Consider the following 19,749-nt stretch of genomic DNA (forward strand, 5'->3'; position numbering starts at 1 on the left):
AGAGGAAGGCTAATGGAGGGAGACAGGAATAATGCAGTGCCTAATTTGTAAAAAGAAAACAAGCGCGCATGCTAAATATGTCTTGTTTCAATTGGTATGCGCCGCTCTTGCCATCATCAGGCAAAGCGGTGAGGATCCTGCAGGAAAAATATGTAAAAAGCCTGCTGAAAGGAAAGGAGATCAGAAGCGATGTGGAGAGAGAGAAGGGGTGCTATGGTGAACGGAAGGAAGTGATAGGGAAGGCAGGGACCTGAGGTAGCAGAAATGAAGGAGGAGAAAAGAAGATGGAAAAAAGTAAGGAACAGAGGAAGGCTAATGGGGGGAGACAGGAGTAATGCAGTGCTTAATTTGTAAAAAAAAAACAAGCGCGCGTGCTAAAGATGTAGTTTCAATTGGCACGCGCAGCTCTTGCCATCATAAGGCAAACCGGCGATAATCCTGCAGGAAAAATATGTAAAATGCCTGCTGAAAGGAAAGGAGATCAGAAGCGATGTGGAGAGAGAGAGGAGGGGGTGCTATGGCGAACGTAAGGAAATGACAGGGAAGGCGAGGGCCTGAGGCAACTGAAAAGATGGAGGAGCAAAGAAGATGGAACAGAGTTAGGAACAGAGGAAGGCTAATGAAGGGAGACAGGAGTAATGCAGTGCTTAATTTGTAAAAAAAAACAAGCGCGTGTGCTAAAGATGTATTGTTTCAATTGGTACGCGCAGCTCTTGCCATCATAAGGCAAACCGGCGATGATCCTGCAGGAAAAATATGTAAAATGCCTGCTGAAAGGAAAGGAGATCAGAAGCGATGTGGAGAGAGAGAGGAGGGGGTGCTGTGGCGAACGGAAGGAAATGACAGGGAAGGCGAGTGTCTGAGGCAATGGAAAAGATGGAGGAGTAAAGAAGATGAAACGGAGTTAGGAACAGAGGAAGGCTAATGGAGGGAGACATGAGTAATGTAGTGCTTACTTTGTAAAACAAGCTCTCTGCATTGCTGTAGCGGGGTGGCAGGGGAGCGGAGCGGGAGCACATTCCTTTGAAGTCTGATGCGGCGGGCTGGGGAGCAGCAGCTTTGAAGTCTGATGCGAGGCATAGACAAATGGTGGTTTGTGACGAGGCTGGTTTGTGAACGTGCATAGGTCACATGAACTGTGGCTAATCGGTCGTTTTGCCAGACTTTTCGGACCGCTTACTAGAAATCTCGACAAACACGTATTGCTAAAGCAATGCGTTAGGTCGAGACCTAAAAAGGAGGATCCAGGAGAATTGCTGAATGGCCTCTGTGGGCTGTACTCATTGTCCATGGTATGCACAAGGAGTACCATACTGTTTTCAGAGGGTTATGGCACTCATGGCTGCATATAATATTTGGGAGCATAACATTTAATTTTAAAAAGTGAAAAGGTCAGCCATTTGTATTACTGAAAGTCTTTGATAATTGATAGATGATGCATCTTCCTTTCATATTTTAATGCAGAGGAGTTGTCATAGTTGAAATGTACAACTCTGTTTTAGTTAGGAAACTAAAACTCCCACATTTACTTATTTACTAATTTAGATAAACAGATTTCCTATGCAGTTGTAAAGTGTTCAGATCACAATGTGAAAAGGCAGAGTACATTCACATTAGTTAAACCAATAAGTGGTACTGCAATGATTACATCCACAAAATTTCTCTCAAACAGGACTGGACTGGGAAGTAAAAGCAGCCCTGGCACTATTTGTCAGACCAGCCTCCGTATGGTGCAAAATGAGCACAGGTGGCGAGATTGACCACTACAAGGGATGGTTTGGGGAGGGAGGTCCTCAAGTAAATTTTGGAAAAAATGGTTAATATGATGCATTCTACAACAAATATTTCATCATATATCGAATTGTATTATCTTTTAAAGCATAGTAAAGGATGACCTTACAGTGCACCAGGGATACCCAGTCATACCCACAGACATTCTTACGGAGAACACCAAAACTAAGATGCCATGCATGAGACATTAATTTAAATGTAATATACCTGCACACATTAACTATTTAGCACAGCCAAAAAGCTGAGAACACAATGAAAGACCATTTTGAAGCATGTTCGCACCCTTTACCCCAATAAGCAGCACAGCAGATTGGACTTTAGCGCTGGAACTACTGTGCTCAATATGTCACCCTGTGCGACAATATTTTGGGGTGCCCTCATGACCTCCTCCTCCACAGATTACCTCACTTTCAGATAGGTTCATGAAGCTTTTTTGCGATCGCAATTGCTGCAAATTCGCAATTTCTAGCGCAAATTGAGTAGAAGCTATTCATGAAAGAGAAAATCGCAAAAGTGCGTAATCGCTAAATAAAAATTGTGAAATCGCAAATCAAATCGCAGAATCCTGAAACCTGCCAATTTGCGAATCGGAAATAGCGAGAAACCAATGATTCTGCGAAAACAGTTGCAAAGTCGCTAAATATTCGCTATTGGCATTCAAGAAAAATCGCAGTTTGCGAAACAAACGAAAATCGCTATTAGCGACGCGCGATGTAAGGAGAACTCAAACCAGGTGGTAACCAGCAAATAAATTTTTTTTTTTAAAAATGTAAGCTAACTGCATACAGGTGCTGGCCTGACCAAACACACTTAAGGACATGCAGCTGGAGACTGTGGACTCGCACAATGCCAGGACTCTACATGGTGGTCAGGCGGCGTAGGCTGCAGCGAGCAGCACAGAACAGGCGTAGGATCCAGGAGCGTATATTCCGGCAGCGGGTCACCCTTCTGGACCAAACCAGGGAGCAAATCTATGCCAAGTACCGGCTAAGTGGCCCAATGATCATTAAGCTGATCCAGGACCTAGACCCCCTGCTGCAGCATCCAACAAGGAGAACCAATGCCGTCCCCACCCATGTACAAGTATTGTGCTGCCTGCACCTACTGGCTTCCGGAGGCTTCCAGGGGATAGTTGCTGTCGCTGGGGGCATATCCCAGCCCACCATGTCCCGCTGCCTCAGTAGTTTTCTGGATACAATGCTGACCAGGCTACACCACTACATTTCATTCCCAACCACCCAGCAGGACTTAAATGACACCAAGCTGAAATTCTACAACATTGCACATTTTCCGCATGCAATTGGATGCATTGACTGTACCCATATCCACATCTGCCCACCAGCACAAACGGAATACATGTACCGCAACCGCAAATCCTACCACTCCCTCAATATCCAGATGGTGTGCAACGCCAAGAATATCATCACGGACATAGTGGCACAATATCCAGGCAGCACACATGACTCCTTCTTCTTCTGGCACAGCGGCATTCACACACGACTGGCAAGGGGAGACTTTGGTGAAGGACACCTACTGGGTAAGTACACATGTCCCCATATACTATACTTTCATCATGTATCTGCGCAGAATAGGCACTCACTCTGTGCTCATTACCCGCAGGTGACAGCGCCTACGGTCTACATGAGTACCTCCTCACCCCATACCTCAACCCAGCCACACCGCAGCAACGGCGTTACAATGCTGCACACATACGGACAAGAAATTGCATAGAGAGGACATTTGGCCTATTGAAGAGCCGTTTCCGCATACTGCACAAAACTGGTGGGGCCATCAAATACACACCTGAGGTCTGCTGCCGCATCGTGGCCGTGTGTGCAATACTCCACAACATTGCTACCAAGCGCAGGATACCAGTGGAGATAACTGGCAGTGAGACTGAAGGTGACAACCGGCCTCCTCCACATGTACGTCATGCACGCAGACAAGATCCTGCTGAAGGACACAGGCGCCGCAACCACATCACTACGAACTGTTTCTAGTGCACACATTCCACTATCACAACACTGCACCCATGCATGATGAATGTAATAATGACATGAGTGTGTATCAGGTTTGACCATTCTTCTTTATTGTTAAATCACATTAAATTAGCCTTTAAGTATTAAATTGTCTGATGGAGAGAGTATTGCTCCATACCTCCCCATGCTGGGGTCGGGGGTTTGCAGGGGTAGACTGCATGGCCTCCCTCTGAGTGTTACAGTCCTCACGGACGGTGACGACAAGATGCCCCAAGTCGTCTCTCCGCATCCTGAGGGACGGTGTTGGCCCTACTTTCTGATGTTGGCCTGCTGCTGCGGCGACGTGCAGGCAACGGTGGTAAGGAGGCACTGCTGTTGGTCGATGCAACCTCACTTGTGTCGTCAGCCCCCTCTGCTTCTTCCTGGGCAGTGGCCTGTCTGCCAAGCACAGCTGCGGTGAGTAGGTTGAGTGACCTGGCCACATCCTGGCAACACTGCACCATCTGGGCCTGCATGGCAAGTGACCTTCGTGCCAGCTGAGATGTGGCATTGCCAACCACATGATTTGACCTAGTGTAGGCCGATAGGCGGGCCAGTAGTTGGCGGTGGTGTCGACGGGTCATGTCCTGCTGGGATACAAGCAGCTGGTTGTTTTCTCGCACTGCTGCTGTCATCTGGGCAATGTGTTGGCCGTTTGCCTGCATCTGTGCGAGCATTGCTGCCATGTGGCGCGCCTGCGTGCGATGCACCGCCAGCATGCGGCGTTCGATGGCCAGGCCTGGGTGTTTCAAGTGCCCTGGCAGTGCCTGCTGGGCCCTGGCGCTGCTGGCGCCTTAGTGCGCTGGTCTGTGACCTGGCACCAGGTGTGCGCCTCATCTGCCTTTGAGGCGCTGGTGGTGGAGCCTGTACCACTGCTGTGGCTGCAGGGGTGGCCCTGTCGGCACGGGGTGGTGGTGGTGTTGGTGGTGGTGGGTGCACTGCTGTGGCTGCAGGGGTGGCCCTGTCGGCACGGGGTGGTGGTGTTGGTGGTGGTGGGTGCACTGCTGGTGGCTGTGATGTGCCGGGTTGTTGGGAGGACTGGCCCTCACCCTCAGTGTCCTCCTGGCTCTCAGCGATGTGTAGCGCCTCACTGTTCGTGCTGGCTTGATCACCTGCACCTGTAATGTGAAAGGGTGCATGATTAAAGTTATGTATCTTGCGCAGGCAATGTTGATACATGCATGCAGCCTTGCTTTCCCTGACTGGCTTTTGGTTTGACTTTGCATTGAGTGCTCTGGCAGTGTTGGGCTAACTGTGGGTAAATGATTACACTACAACTACCACAATGCAATTGGGCTTTTTTGGTGAGCATGATCTGCATTGTTGAGGATGTCATGTTGCCAGCTCAGGACTTAAGGGCATTGTTAGGGGACTGGGTCGCAGTCACATGGCACTTACCTTCAGTTTGTTGTTGGCTGGGTCGACAAGAGTCCAGCTGAAGGACCCCCACGCAGGCTGCTGGCGCAATGCTGTCCTCAAACAGGTCCTCCATTGGGGTGTTAGGTGTGTCTACAGGTTCCCCTCCACCGGTGCCCAGTTGATCCCCAAGCCTCACAGCAATCCGCTCCTTAGAACGTCCTCTCAGGTCATACCAGCGCTCCATTGACGACATCAAAAAGCGCTGGTATGACCTGAGAGGACGTTAGTATTGGATTGTTTTTAGAATATTAAGTTGGAGACTAGAAGTAAAATTTAATGTTACAATCTTACTTTTGTTATTAGACAGAAATCTAAGTTATGTAGGCCCATTTTTTCAGGATGTTAGTATGCAAGGAAAATGTACACAGCAAGCATTATTGTGTATGTAAACCGAAGCACTGACATAACCTCGACAGACCGAATATCGACTAGAAAAAATATCGGTGAGGAATTATCGACTACAAAAATATTGAATCCCAATACTTAAACAAGAAATAACAAAAATATCTAAACCACTATATCGATAAAAAAACATAATGACTACAACATTATCGACCATCAATATTATCGCATGTAAAAAACATCGACTGTCAATCCTTAACATAAAACATAGCCAAAATATCGGCCATCAAAATATAGAATACTAATATATCGAAACTTATAGAATATCGACTTAACAAAATACATACTAAATGCACTTTCTAATGAAAAATACATATTATACACATCACAAATAACCATAAACTATTTTATAAAACATATACAACATACAATAAACATTGCAAACAATTAAAAAAAAACATTTACATCAAATAAACAATTTAAAACACATACACAGCATTGCAAATAATAAAACATTTCTTAATGCACATTATAAATATTCTTTCACTTTAAATATGAAAATATGCCATTAACCATTGCAAAAAATTGCCTTACCCATACAAATAATCAGTAATTGGCGTCACCCATGTAAGGAAAACAATTAGCAAAACAAGTAAAACAATTCAAATGAACAAATAAGAAAAAGCTATCAATTTGAACAACCAACACACATTCAGAAACAATTAAACTAATTCTATAAAAAGAAGAATTAAACCAGCTAAAATTGCAATCTAAACCACCAAAGAAAAGGAAGGGGAAACTCTGCCGGATTGCTGAAAGAAAACTGATTGACGTCAACCAAAAACCAGCTACACCTATCTAAAGTAAGTACTACCACCTTAATATATTTCCAAAACGTAAATCTAAAACTTCAAACCTGTATTTGAAAAACAAATAACTAAAACATCTCTTTTATTCCTACACTATTTTCTACAGATAAAAAGAAAATATAGAATAACTGCACAACATCTACACTTCAAAGAAAAAAGATAAAAAGTCGGTATATAATTTAAAACATGACTAAAAACCTTAATACATAGAAAACAAAGTACAAACTAGCTAGCAGAGCACAACAAAATAAACATAAATAAATGTAAAATCTTGTAACACATTTTCTCCATCTCAACAGGCACTGAAGAAATACACAGAAAAGAAAAATTTGAAGAAAAGCAACACCTGAATTCAACAAAGAAATATACTGGTAAATAATGAGTGTGCAAAACAATGTTATTATAATACTAAATACATAATTTAACTACTTTTCTAATATTGTAATGTTTAATTTCTCCTAGCACCAAAGAGCAAACATGACTGAAGAAGCAAAATTTGTGTATTCTCAGAAAGGGAAAATGCTTTTTTGTTACATGGGATATGCATTTACTCAAGAGAAACAGAAAGATATGAAAGTTTTTTGGAAATGCACTAAATACTATTCTAGCAAATGTTATGGTAGAGCTATAACTCAGGAAACTACTGTGACTTATACTAAGGAACATAACCATCCACACAATGTAACAGAAATAGAGATTAGACAAATGCTTGATTCCCTTAAAGGAGCTAGCACTAGTACTGATGTAGCAACAACTGCTATTCTATAACAGCATTTAAGTGTTCTACCCCAACATGCCTCTAGCCAACTACCAACTATAGATTCTCCTAAAAGAACCATAGCTAGACAAAAAAGAGCTACATCAACTACTCCTCCCACACCTACAAATTTTGAAGAAGTGCAATTTCCTCCTGAACTCTGTTTAACTCATAATAATGAACCATTTATACTATATGACAACAACTCAAAAGATAAAAGAGTAATACTGCTTGCCACTGCAGACAACATGACTAAACTAAACCAATGCTAAACTTGGATGATGGATGGTACTTTTGTAGTATGTCCTAAACCTTTTTACCAATTGTACACTATCCATGGTCCTTTCCAAAATGCTAATATTCCATTCCTATATGCCCTCCTACCAAACAGACAACAATCTACCTACCAAGAAATCCTAACCAAAGTCAAACAGCAAACTAATGACTATTTTCCACAAACAATTATCATTGATTTCGAAAAAGCAATGATAAACAGTATCCTTAAAATATACCTACACACAGCAATACAAGGTTGCTATTATTATTTCAATCAATGTATATGGCGACATCTACAAAAATCTACATTAAGTGCCCAATACACCACAGACAGCACCTTTACTTATCAAATAAAAAAACGTATTTCCCTAGCCTATGTTCCTGTAACAGACGTTGCTGAACACTATAACCTATTAATAGACAGCCCCTACTATAAAAGAAACGAAGAAAGACTAAGCCCTATGCTTGACTACTTCGAAGATACATGGGTAGGAAGGCTACACCGATCTGGTCATAGAAGACAACCTAAATATCAAATTGCCTGGTGGAATGTCTACCTTAGCACCCTAAATAAGGAAGCACAAACAAACAACGCGGTTGAAGGATGGCATAATGCCTTCCAAGCAACCACAGGCAGAGGAACACCTACCCTTCACAAATTAATACAATCCCTACAAAAAGAGCAGAGTTACCAAGAATTCCGAATGGAGCAATCAGTAACCCTGATAGGACCAAAATTAACTAAACAAACCAAAAAAATGTATAACACGATACTATTTTGAAATCTTTAAAAATTGTATCTATCAATGATTTCTACTTTAAAATATGAAAAATTGCATGTACAACAAATATAACAATTATTTTCAACATGTTTATTATTAAAATATTTCTATTTTGTATGTGATTTAAAGTAATTGTTGTTAAATAAATTGCACACTATGTAATTATATTTGTTATGAAAAATTACATTTTCAATATATGTGAACAAACATAAAAATTATTTCACTGCAATTTATCAATATTTTTAATATACAAATGTTTACTTGCTGTTATTTATTTTTTAATAAAGACTATTGACTTACAAAATTATACTGCAAATAAAAAAGTCCTCTACTTCCCATTTGTTTTTCCATCTTAATACACTATTTATAAATGTTTCCACTTACCATGTGTGTCTACATTTTTTTATTTTTGAAATAAAATATAATTTGAATATTATTTTAATTATTTATTGATTATTTTTTAAATATCATAAATATTGTGATTTCTTTACCAACTTATTACTAGTCTAACAATAATTATAATTACTACTATAGTTATTATATTTTGATACAAATAATATTTGTAATATTCTACCAACAAAAATGTATTTCTCTACAAAGTTTTTGCTATTCCCACTCCACCAAGTATAAAGTCTGCGAAGGTGCTGGACAGTAAACCCATATAAACTACTATTCCCACTCCACTATGTATAAACTCAGGAAAGGTGCTGGACATTCAACCCATATAAATTACTATTCCCACTCCACCAAGTATAAACTCGGGGAAGGAGCTGGATAGTAAACCCATATAAATTACTATTCCCACTCCACCAAGTATAAACTCAGGGAAGGTGCTGGACATTCAATCCTTATAAATTACTGTTCCCACTCCACCAAGTATAAACTCAGGGAAGGTGCTGGACAGTAAACCCATATAAATTACTATTCCCACTCCACCAAGTATAAACTCAGGGAAGGTGCGGGATATTCAACCCATATAAATTACTATTCCCACTCCACCAAGTATAAACTCAGGGAAGGTGCTGGACATTCAACCCTTATAAATTACTATCCCCACTCCACCAAGTATAAACTCAGGAAAGGTGCTGGACAGTAAACCCATATAAATTACTATTCCCACTCCACCAAGTATAAACTCATGGAAGGTGCTGGACAGTAAACCCATATAAATTACTATTCCCACTCCACCAAGTATAAACTCAGGGAAGGTGCTGTACAGTAAACCCTTATAAATTACTATTCCCACTCCACCAAGTATAAACTCAGGAAAGGTGCTGGACAGTAAACCCACAAGAAATACAATTTCCACTCCACCAAGTATAAACTTGTGGAAGGTGCTGGATAGTAAACCCATATAAATTACTATTCCCACTCCATCAAGTATAAACTCATGGAAGGTGCAGGACAGTAAACCAATATAAATGACTATTCCCACTCCACCAAGTATAAACTCAGGGAAGGTGCAGGACATTCAACCCATATAAATTACTATTCCCACTCCACCAAGTATAAACTCAGGGAAGGTGCTGGACATTCAATCCTTATAAATTACTATTCCCACTCCACCAAGTATAAACTCAGGGAAGGTGCTGGACAGTAAACCCTTATAAATTACTATTCCCACTCCACCAAATATAAACTCATGGAAGGTGCTGGACAGAAAAACCCATATAAATTACTATTCCCACTCCACTAAGTATAAACTCAGGGAAAGGGCTGGACATTCAATCCTTATAAATTACTAATCCCACTCCACCAAGTATAAACTCAGGGAAGGTGCTGGACAGTAAACCCATATACATTACTATTCCCACTCCCCCAAGTATAAACTGAGGGAAGGTGCTGGACATTCAACCCTTATAAATTACTATTCCCACTCTACCAAGTATAAACTCAGGGAAGGTGCAGGACATTCAACCCATATAAATTACTATTCCCACTCCACCAAGTATAAACTCAGGGAAGGTGCTGGACAGTAAACCCATATAAATTACTATTCCCACTCCACCAAGTATAAACTCAGGGAAGGTGCTGGACAGTAAACCCCTATAAATTATTATTCACACTCCACCAAATATAAACTCATGAAAGGTGCAGGACAGTGAACCCATACAAATTACTATTCCCACTCCACCAAGTATAAACTCAGGGAAGGTACTGGACATTCAATCCTTATAAATTACTATTCCCACTCCACCAAGTATAAACTCAGGTAAGTTGCTGGACAGTAAACTCATATAAATTACTAATCCCACTCCACCAAGTATAAACTCAGTGAAGGTGCGGGATATTCAACCCATATAAATTACTATTCCCACTTCACCAAATATAAACTGAGGGAAGGTGCTGGATATTCAACCCGTATAAATTACTATTCCCACTCCACGAAGTATAAACTCAGGAAAGGTGCTGGACAATAAACCCATATAAATTACTATTCCCACTCCACCAAGTATAAACTCATTGAAGGTGCTGGACAGTAAACCCATATAAATTACTATTCCCACTCCACAAAGTAAAAACTCAGGGAAGGTGATGGACATTCAACCCATATAAATTACTATTCCCACTCCACCAAGTATAAACTCAGGGAAGGTGCTGGACCGTAAACCCTTATAAATTACTATTCCCACTCCACCAAGTATAAACTCAGAGAAGGTGCTGTACAGTAAACCCTTATAAATTACTATACCCACTCCACCAAGTATAAACTCATGAAAGGTGCTGGACAGTAAACCCATATAAATTACTATTCCCACTCCCCCAAGTATAAACTCAGGGAAGGTGCTGGACATTCAACCCATATAAATTACTATTCCCACTCCACCAAGTATAAACTCAGGGATGGTGCTGGACAGTAAACCCATATAAATTACTATTCCCACTCCACCCAGTATAAACTCAGGGAAGGTGCTGGACAGTAAACCCTTATAAATTACTATTCCCACTCCACAAAGTATAAACTCATGGTAGGTGCTGTACAGTAAACCCATATAAATTACTATTCCCTCTCCACCAAGTATAAACTCAGGGAAGGTGCTGGACATTCAATCCTTATAAATTACTAATCCCACTCCACCAAGTATAAACTCAGTGAAGGTGCGGGATATTCAACCCATATAAATTACTATTCCCACTTCACCAAATATAAACTGAGGGAAGGTGCTGGATATTCAACCCGTATAAATTACTATTCCCACTCCACGAAGTATAAACTCAGGAAAGGTGCTGGACAATAAACCCATATAAATTACTATTCCCACTCCACCAAGTATAAACTCATTGAAGGTGCTGGACAGTAAACCCATATAAATTACTATTCCCACTCCACAAAGTAAAAACTCAGGGAAGGTGATGGACATTCAACCCATATAAATTACTATTCCCACTCCACCAAGTATAAACTCAGGGAAGGTGCTGGACCGTAAACCCTTATAAATTACTATTCCCACTCCACCAAGTATAAACTCAGAGAAGGTGCTGTACAGTAAACCCTTATAAATTACTATACCCACTCCACCAAGTATAAACTCATGAAAGGTGCTGGACAGTAAACCCATATAAATTACTATTCCCACTCCCCCAAGTATAAACTCAGGGAAGGTGCTGGACATTCAACCCATATAAATTACTATTCCCACTCCACCAAGTATAAACTCAGGGATGGTGCTGGACAGTAAACCCATATAAATTACTATTCCCACTCCACCCAGTATAAACTCAGGGAAGGTGCTGGACAGTAAACCCTTATAAATTACTATTCCCACTCCACAAAGTATAAACTCATGGTAGGTGCTGTACAGTAAACCCATATAAATTACTATTCCCTCTCCACCAAGTATAAACTCAGGGAAGGTGCTGGACATTCAATCCTTATAAATTACTATTCCCACTCCACCAAGTATAAACTCAGGTAAGGTGCTGGACAGTAAACTAATATAAATTACTAATCCCACTCCACCAAGTATAAACTCTGGGAAGTAGCGGGATATTCAACCCATATAAATTACTATTCCCACTCCACCAAGTATAAACTCAGGGAAGGTGCTGGATATTCAACCCTTATAAATTACTATTCCCACTTCACCAAGTATAAACTCAGGAAAGGTGCTGGACAGTAAACCCATATAAATTACTATTCCCATTCCACCAAGTATAAACTCATGGAAGGTGCTGGACATTTAATCCTTATAAATTACTATTCCCACTCCACCAAGTATAAACTCATGGAAGGTGCAGGACAGTAAACCCATATATTTTACTATTCCAACTCCACCAAATATAAATTGAGAGATTTATTTTATAATCTTTTTTAAATATTATTTTTAAAAACTTAACAATAACTACATTAGAAATTCTAAATTTCATTTAGAAATAACATTTTATTTAAATTTACCAAATTTTGCTTTTGGATTTTTTTTTCAATTTATTTTTACTAATGTAACATTTCTTAAATAAATTTATTTTAAAATTATTTTATATTACTGATTTTTAAATAATAATACACAACATACACCCCTATTAAAAAAACACTTCTAATACAACAACCAATTAAACACTTTATCAAATTTAAATTTTCATTTTCTTAAATAAAAATCCCTTTATTTTAAAAACACTCACCATACTATACCCCTAAAAACTCACAACACACCCATAAAATATTTTGATGCATTTAAATCTAATTATCCAATATTTTATATTTTAATAATCATATATTTGATAACAATCCCCACACTATTCCCCAAAAAACCCATAAAACATCACTAAAACGTAGAATTTGGATAAAATTCTAAATTTAATTGTAAAATATTTTAAAACACTTCCCACCCTATTCCCCAAAAAATACACAACCCACTCCTAAAACAAAAATATTTTATACAATCAAAAATTTCAAATTAAATTCAAAATTTAAATTTTAAATTTTAAAATAATTTCTAAATTTAATTTTAAAATATTTTAAAACACTTCCCACCCTATTCCCCCAAAAAACACAACCCACAACTAAAATAAAAATATTTTATACAATAAAACATTTCGAATCAAATTCAAAATGTAATTGTAAAATTTATAATTAAATTCAAAATTTAATTTAAATGTTTTTTATTAATTTCTAAATTTAATTTTAAAATTCTTTTATACACCTCCCACCCTATCCCCCTAAAAACCCACAACGCACTCCTAAAACATATAATTCTTAACAAATTCAAAATGTGAAATTATTTATTAAAATATTTAAATACATTTCAAAATATTTTTTTAAAAATTTTAAAACACATCCCACCCTATTCCCCTAAAAACCCACAACCCGCTCCTCAAAAACACATATTTTTAAAAATGTTTAATTTAAATTTATTTTCAAATTTTACATTAAAAATATTTTAATACACTCCCCACCCTATTCCCCTAAAAACCCACAACCCGCTCCTAAAACATACATTTTTACCACATTTTACAATTTTAAAACATTTTTGATAATTATTTAATATATACTTTAAAACACTTTCCACCCTAGTCCCCTAAAAACCCACAACCCGCTCCTAAAATTTGTTATACATTTTTAACTACATATTTTATTTTTTTTAAATGTTATATTTATATATTTTATAACATAAAATAACATACATAAATAATATTTTAGAGAAAAAAATAAATACTACAACATTATAAACATTCTACATTTCAAAAATCGATATTCTGACACTCGATATTTTGACTTTCGATATTCTCACACTCTATATTTTGACATTCGATATTTTTAACTAATACAAATAAACAATATTTTGAACACTCGATATAAACTACTTGATATTTTTTTACACTTAAAAATCGATAAAATTTACATTGATATTACTTACCTCGATAATACTGCCATGTTGATATTCTGTAGTCGATATTCTGTCCAGTCGATATTAAAAACTCGAGATTTAGACTGTACACCACGTAAACCGAGCAGCGACAGCATTGAAAATACATCTGCAGGTGATGCATTTCACCTAGTTACCTGTTACAATAAAATGTTCATTGAGCAACCACAAATAATTATTGTACATGCAATCACCACCCCGGTAAAAGGCAAGTGTATTTTCACTATATTTATATTTGTTATTGCAGCCACAGAATCACATAGAAAACTGCAATATTCAGAGTACACAACTACAAAGCAAAGGGTGAGGTGATCACAAAAGTCCTGCAGCTTTGGGTTTCCTAGTCATAGAGGTCCTGTATCTCTGGGTGGCTGTATAAGGAATACACTTGAAGTGAGAAAGTTTGAGCAGCAGTATTCCAGAAAGTGACCTAGGGGTTCAACAAATGTTTGCCCTCCATTGTGCCTACAGGGCATCTTAGTATGTAGGAAGTGGATGCAGACGCTTGTGCTGACCTTAATGTAATGCAGGTACTGTGGGAGGTTTTTGTGCCCATTCAATACCAAGAGAATGTTCCATCATTTGTTTGTGAATCTTGTCCCATGCAAATAAAGGATCACTGTGTCAGAGTCACAAGTGCAAGTCCAAATTCTTACGCTGACCACCAATGTTAGATTTGGAGGTCTCTAGTTGTTAGATGTAGGTACCTCTGACCAAGTAGGGACCCTTGCGTCTAATCAGGGTAAGGGGGTACACTCCGAAAATAACCCCTGCTCACTCCCTTGGTAGCATGAGCAGACAGGCTTATCTCAGAGGCAGTATGTAAGGCATTTGTGAACACATACAGTAACGCAGTGACAACACAACAGATGGACACCACACAATTTATAGTATATAAACAAGTATTTTTATATAGACTTGAAATAGACCACAAACAAGAAAAATCCACAATACTGTACTTAAAAATGGTAGAATTAGATTAGTTCTCTATCTTAATATGTGAAATGCAACACTTTGGGGTCCATTAGGATGGCGGGCGGGCTTTGCCCGCCCGCCACCCTAACGGAGAAGAGGACCGCCCGCTAACAGTGCGGGGGTCCCGATATTTGTATTAGGATGCGCCCGCCACACAGGCGGGCGCATCCTGTATGTCTACCATTGCGGCGGGCGGAGCAGGAATCTCCGCCCGCCGCAATGGTAAAAGTGCACGTTTTGCTTGGCAACGCGCAACATGACAGGCACCGCACGATGCCTGCCATGTTGCACTCTGAAATGCGGGGGGTACCATAGGTACCCCCCATGTGCACCCCCCAAGCCACGGACTCCCAGGGGGCCCGCAAGGGGCCCCCGCAGGGAGTCTCTGCATGCCTTTCCCTGGCGGCATTGCCGCCACGGAAATGCACTGTGTAATGCACATTGTAATATGGCGGCCGGTGTCTGCAAGACACCGCCACCATGTTACAGGTTTTCCGCTCCGGCCGCTAGGCGACCGGGGCGGAAAACAGGCGGGCTGTGTTTCACACCGCTACGGTCCCCTCCGCCATCCTAATATGGCGGGGGGAATGCAGGGAAGGATGTCGGGCGGATTGCCTCCGCCAGGGTGGCGGTGGCCACCGCTACCCTGGCAGAGGCAATCCGCCCGACATCCTAATGGGCCCCTTTGAGTTCAATGTACCTTTGGATGCGTAACGCTATGCAATGAAAGTGTTGCAGGGAAGGTGATGGGTTAGTTCCTTACACTCAAGAATGGTGATGCGTTGGGTCCCTACTGATGCGTAAGGAATGCGTTGGTTCTTCTCGGCATGAGCAGGTGATGCGTCGGTTTCTTACTGAGCTTCTGTTGCGATGCAGCCACCAGCGCCGTGATGCGATTAAGATACGGTGCAATGACCAAAAATGGCATCTTCTCCTTGATGCGACACGATGCGTGCACGCCCGACGGCTGTGCGGCAACTCAGAGATTCTTCTAAGCCGCGACAGGCCCTGAGACACGCTTCCAGGTGATGCAGCGGCATCTAATACGATGTCGATCCTCTTTTCCGGTGATGCGAGGTGCTTCAGCAACGATGCAACAGCTGCAGCAGCGACACACTTTTCTGCAACAACAGTGGCAACGGCGGCGACGCGCGTCTCCGATGATGCTGCAGCGTCTTGTGCGACGTCGATCCTCTTCTCCGGTGATGTGAGGCGCTTCTGCGTTGCGTTGCAAAGTGACAGTGGCAGAAGCGGCAAAACGCTTCTTCTTCGTGAGTCGCGCCTCCAGCTCTTTGCGACACGCAGTCCCATAGAAAGCTTAACACAACTACTGGCACTTCGAAAGAACCATTAGGGAGCTGGTGGGTGAAGTCTGTTGTCCCTGAGATTTCAGCAGGAGGCAAGCGCTATCTCAAGCACTTGGAGATACTTCACAAGTTGAATGAAAGTAGCACAAAGTACTTTCTCCTCTCTTTGGCAGTCAGGCAACCACTGTAGGCCAATCCTTCATGCTTTGGGATAGCCTCTTATCAGTCTCTATGGTTCCTCTCCTCTGCAAAGGTTCCTTCTTGTTTCCCAAAAGTGATCTATAGTTCTGGGGTCTGGGTCCCCCCTTTTATCCTCATTTTCTCTTTAATTTCTGTAGGCAGAGAGGCCTTTTGCCTAGTACAAACCAGTTCTGGTCAGCCCTGGGGCACTTTGTTGACATGAATCCTTCTTTCCTCTAACCGTGTAGGCTAAGTACATCAGATGCACCGCAGAAGGTGGAGTCAGCATTGTGGAGGGAAGGCACAGCCCTATTCAGGTCCCAGGTGCAACTCCTCCCTCCAATCTGCATGGAGATCTCTCTATTCAGCCCTGTGCAGACTCACCCTGTCTCCTGGAATCTCCCAGCCCCTGTTACCCAGACAAGGAATACAAGGAATAAACTCCAGGCAAGGACTACACAATGGCAGGTTTGGATGGTTAGACAAGAAAATACCTACTTTCTAAAAGTGGTATTTTCAAACACAGAATATTAAAACCAACTACACTAAAAGATATATTTTATCATTCTGAGTTCAGGCCTACTAACCTCAAATTCCTACCTGGTTCCTTGAATCAGTTAGGATTATAAAATGTAATAATCAATCTGCCCATTCTGGCCTATGGGAAACAGGTAGCCTTGCAATATTGAAAAACGAAAATGGCTGTAATTCACTACTAGGACATGCCACACACATAAGGGATTGTCCTACCTTTTACCTACAATGCACCCTGCCCTAGGGCTTAACATAGCGGTGACTAATATGCAGAAAAGGGAAGTTTTAGGGACTGGCAAGTGGGTGCGCTTGCCAAGCCAACATGGCAGTACCAGACTTCACACAGGCTCTGCATTTGCAGACCTGAGACACAGTTTCACAGACTGCTTCTCTTAGTGGCACACTCAGTGCTGCAAGCCCACCAGCAGCATTTGGTTTACAAGCCCGGGCACACCCAGTGCACTGTACTAGGGTTTGACAAGTAAACCAAACCAACCAATCATGGAGTCATTAATCCATACATCAATTTACCATAGGGAACACTTGCACTGTGGCACTGGACAGCAGTGGCACAGTGCCCAAAGCATCTATAACCAGCAAACACACGAGGCAATAGCAAAAAATGGAAGGGAGACCCACGCCATGGTGCCGGGTCTAACACTATGTAACCATGCTATATTATAGACCTGAGTGCAGAAGACTCAGATGCAGGGGTAAAGAATCCATCAGAATGGACAATGAGCCATTTTACACAATATGGCCCTTAAGGGTCTGCATCAGCAATAGGCTGGAGCCAGTGAGCAAGACTATGCAAGAAGCAGAAAGCCATTTTAGAAAGGATTTTTTTTATTCAATCCAAATAAATAACACACTTATCTGAATGAGCCAGATGTGCCAAGAATGACATAAATTAAAGTTCACCTTGAATTAATATTAGGTAAAATAATGAAACGAAGGCTAGGTCTTACTTTTTATGTATATTTTCTGTGCACATAAAAAATATTTTCATTAAATATGAGAAATTGAAATAATGAACTGCATTTACATACTTCTGCACATCATACTTCAAGAAAGACATTGGCATGCATAATGTGTCACCCTTAAAAGGATAAGAATGTATTCTAAGACGGCTTTCTGCGTTCATCAAATAGTTTCTAAAATTAGCTGAACAAACATACTCATGCATTGCAATGGAAGCACTTTGTAGATGGCAGATTGATGACTAACAATGATTAGAATCAAGTGAGAGAGGATTTCTCTGTTGAATACACCGTAAAGTTTTAAGAAGAGTAGTGATAACATCTTTGCCTGACATTTGTGTTCTCACACAAGAATGAGCTCAAAAAATGGCACCGATCTGAAACCGGGCAAAAATTGGGGCCATATGTACGTAATCACATTTTACCGATTCCTAATTACCAAATTTTACCGATTTGGTATTTAGGAATCAGTAAATGTGATGTAGATAATGAATCGGTAAAATGTACCGATTCGGTAACATTTCTTATTACCGATTCGGTAAATAACGAATCGGTAATAAGAAATACCTTCCCATTCATTCCTATGGGCCTGGAGGCCCATAGGAATGAATGGGAAGCCATTCACTATTACCGATTCGGTATTTACCGAATCAGTAATAGGAGGAGCATATTCAAGGGTGGCAGGGTGTCAAATTGACACACTGTTGCACCCCTGAATCGTGCATGTGTGCACACGTGGCACACATACATGGACTAAGGGCATATATGTCTGCCACATGGCTCAGAGAAAAAAGCAAAAAATTGCTTTATTTAAGGTATTCAGTATTTACCTAAAATGTATTCACTTGAGTGCTACCTAGATAGGCTTTAAGGAATCAGAAATGTACCAATTCCTTAAAATAAGGAATCAGTATTTTACCGATTCCTTAAAATAACAAATCAGTAAATTACTGATTCCTTATTTGCAGCCTCCTACATCTCAAATCCCTAAATACCCTAATTGCACTGGAGGGACCGCCGCTGCTCCTGCGGACGGTCCCTCCACCTCGGGGGTAACGGACGGACGCATGTCCGTCCGCCATCCTAATAGGCCCCTAAATTAGGCAAATATCATACACCCCTACCAATTACAATTGGCGGCAAAATTACCATGCCTTGTAATATCCGACATTGAAGCATTCAGAATTTATCATTTATAATAGAAATGTGCACCCCCCACCCCCCAACACCCTGGGGGCCCCAAACGGGCCCCCAAACACCAAAGACCACATGCTTTTCCACAGCGGAAAACCCACCGTGGAAAAGCATGTTTCCGCATGAATCCTAATATGGCTGGCGGTGTCTAATAGACACCACCACCATATTAGAGCTTTTCCGCCGTGAGACCGCAGCGGAAAAGCGGCGGACTGTCTTCCCGTCCGCAGATGACCCCCCCTGCCATCCTAATCTGGCGGGGGGTCTTTGCAATCAACGCAGCGGTGAATCCGCATCCTCTGGGCCGGCGGTGGCTTCCGCCGGCCCGGAGGATGCGGATTTACCACAATCCTAATCGGCCCCTTTGTTTCACATAATTCTGGAAAAATGTGGGTAGAAAATATTCAAAATTATGCATAATGAAATGAAATGCAAATATGACATTTGGCCCCACATTTTAC

General features: G+C 40.9%; 1 protein-coding gene across 1 annotated transcript in view; it reads right to left on the reverse strand.

Moving 5' to 3' along the window:
* LOC147701148 (sialic acid-binding Ig-like lectin 13) overlaps positions 1-19,749 on the reverse strand; it is a 498,018-nt gene that overhangs the window by 49,105 nt on the left and 429,164 nt on the right. Inside the window, exon 6 of the mRNA XM_086929313.1 lies at positions 4,859-4,927. Coding sequence (XP_086785439.1) covers positions 4,859-4,927 — 69 coding nt within the window. The remainder of the gene's footprint in view (positions 1-4,858; positions 4,928-19,749) is intronic.

This window comes from Lissotriton vulgaris, chromosome 7, assembly GCF_964263255.1.
Source record: "Lissotriton vulgaris chromosome 7, aLisVul1.2, whole genome shotgun sequence".
NCBI classification, from domain to species: domain Eukaryota; kingdom Metazoa; phylum Chordata; class Amphibia; order Caudata; family Salamandridae; genus Lissotriton; species Lissotriton vulgaris.